Here is a 2,286-nt window from a genome sequence, read left to right as displayed (position 1 = left end):
GGGGGGGGGGGGGGGGGGAGCATGCTGCGCGTGGTTGAAAGGCTGCTTGGGGGGATTTGCCTGTGTGGAGGGCAGATGGTCGAGACATGTTCACCCGTCCCCCTCAATGCGATGTTGTCCTTGGGGGGTTTTTTTTTTTTTTTTGGTTTGCACTCGTCCTGCTCGTGTCGTGGATGCTCGTGGTGCTGGCAGGCAAGCTCGCCATCTACACGGCGGCAGGCGGCATCGATCCGACCCGCTGCCTTCCTGGTGAGCGTCGTCCACCTGCGCAACAACGCCATGATTCATGGCAGTGACCATGCATGCGCACTCGCTCGTGTTCACGCACACACACACACACACACACACACATACACATTGATTGTCACTCGTGCACACATTCACGCACACACTCAGACACTCACACTCAATCACACACACACTCAATCACTCAATCACTCACTCACACACGTACACACACGCAACTGCAGTGACGATTGACGTTGGAACGAACAACCAGGCGCTGCTTGATGATCCATATTACATGGGATTGCGTCATCCACGCATTGAGGGCGCCGAGTATTTCGAACTCATGGACGAGTTTATGAACGCAATCTACATGCGTTATCCAAACGCGCTTGTGCAATTTGAGGATTTCAAAACGCCCAAAGCGGAACAGCTGCTGAACCGCTACAGAAACAACTTCACATGCTTCAACGACGACATGCAAGGTAGTGTGCTGTATGTGTGTGTGTGTGTGTGTGTGTGCGTGTGTGTGTGTGTGTGTGTGCACTTTTTTGGGTGGGTGTGTATTGACACATGTGCACGACAATTCTCCAGTCCTTGAGCGTTGATAGCGCTCTCATCACCACCACACCATCATCATCACCATCATCATCACCATCATCATCACCATAATGATAATCATGGGCATCAGGCACGGGCGCCGTTGCCCTTGCTGGCCTTCTCGCTGCCCTCCGCAAAACAGGGGTGAGCACACAGCACACACTGTGTGCGGGCATGTGTGTGCAAATGGCATGTGTACGTGTGCAAATGGCATGTGTACTGTGCAACTATTCCACGCTTTTGTGTCCCTTCCACCACATTTTCCAGCTCACACCATCTCCACTCGCCCCCCTCCTCTGCAAAGACGCCGCTGACGGAGGCAAAGATTGTGTGTGTCGGCGCCGGCAGTGCGGGCATTGGCGTGTGCAGCATGCTGGCTGACGGTGAGACAGCGTGTGTGTGTGTGTGTGTGTGTGTGTGTGTGTGTGTGTGTGTGTGTGTGTGTGTGTGTGTGTGTGTGTGTGTTGTGCTAATGAGGAAGTGCTGGCACGGCTTCATGTCAAGCACGCCAATTCTTACTGCTCTCTGTCAACGCGCCTTCATTGCACGTGTGTGTGTGTGTGTGCAGCGATGGTGCGGTCTGGGCTGAGCGCGGCGGAGGCGTACCAGCGGTTCTGGCTCATCGATGAGAAGGTATTGACCACTGCAGCGATGGTGATGGTGGTGGTGGTGGTCGTCGTCGTAGTGTTGGCGCTAGACGTACAAGCCATCATCCATGATTTGTTCGGCTGTTATCTCACAATTGACTCGCCATACTTTCATGTGTGTGTGATGTGTGATGTGTGATGTGTGTGATGTGTGATGTGTGTGTTTAGGGCCTCATCACGTCCTCGCGCACAAATCTTCAGAATGCGCAGATTGAATTCGCCCGCCGTGGGGTGCGTGCGTAAATGTGCAGTTGCAGTTGCGTGCGCGTCTGTGAACATGTATGTGTGTGTGTATGTGTGGATGTGTGCCTGCGCCTGTGTGTGCTTGACTTGACCAGGACTGCAAACTCACCTTACTTATTCGACACGATTTACCGCCTCAACAGACTGAAGACGCGGCGATGGACGGATCGTCCCTCAAGGAGACGGTCGATGCCGTCAAGTCAGTGTACAACCACTCTCCATCTGCCCCTTTTTTAACGCATCTACTGCTTTCACCTAACTTTCGCACACACACACACACACACACACACGCACACACGTACAATGGCACGCCCACATATCGTCTCACTTGTACCACGTTCCTTCTCCCTGTCCATTCGTCTGCATGCAGGCCAAACATTCTGCTTGGCCTCTCTGGCTGCGGCGGCGTGTTCACGGAAGACGTTGTCAGGACAATGGCCACACACTGCGAACAGCCCATGTTCGTGTGCCACCCGCTTTGGTTTTGCGCGCGCGCGCGCGCGTGTGTGTGTGTGTGTGTGTGTGTGTGTGTGTGTGTGTGTGTGTGTGTGTGTGTGTGTGTGTGTGTGTG

The 2,286-nt window shown here is 53.9% G+C and overlaps 1 protein-coding gene across 1 annotated transcript in view; it reads left to right on the top strand.

Annotated features, from left to right (window-relative positions):
- Positions 1 to 173: 173 nt before the first annotated feature.
- The window catches only part of PTSG_05672 (malate dehydrogenase), a gene marked incomplete at both ends in the record, with an annotated part of 3,701 nt that continues 1,588 nt past the window's right edge, over positions 174 to 2,286 (top strand). Inside the window, 8 exons of the mRNA XM_004993484.1 lie at positions 174 to 249; positions 471 to 713; positions 917 to 969; positions 1,130 to 1,208; positions 1,394 to 1,458; positions 1,641 to 1,703; positions 1,859 to 1,914; positions 2,086 to 2,175. Coding sequence (XP_004993541.1) covers positions 174 to 249; positions 471 to 713; positions 917 to 969; positions 1,130 to 1,208; positions 1,394 to 1,458; positions 1,641 to 1,703; positions 1,859 to 1,914; positions 2,086 to 2,175 — 725 coding nt within the window. The remainder of the gene's footprint in view (positions 250 to 470; positions 714 to 916; positions 970 to 1,129; positions 1,209 to 1,393; positions 1,459 to 1,640; positions 1,704 to 1,858; positions 1,915 to 2,085; positions 2,176 to 2,286) is intronic.

Source organism: Salpingoeca rosetta, assembly GCF_000188695.1.
Source record: "Salpingoeca rosetta unplaced genomic scaffold supercont1.13, whole genome shotgun sequence".
In the NCBI taxonomy this organism is placed as follows: Eukaryota; class Choanoflagellata; order Craspedida; family Salpingoecidae; genus Salpingoeca; species Salpingoeca rosetta.
Note: the sequence above shows the minus strand (reverse complement) of the source record. Positions and strands in the feature narration are given on the sequence as shown.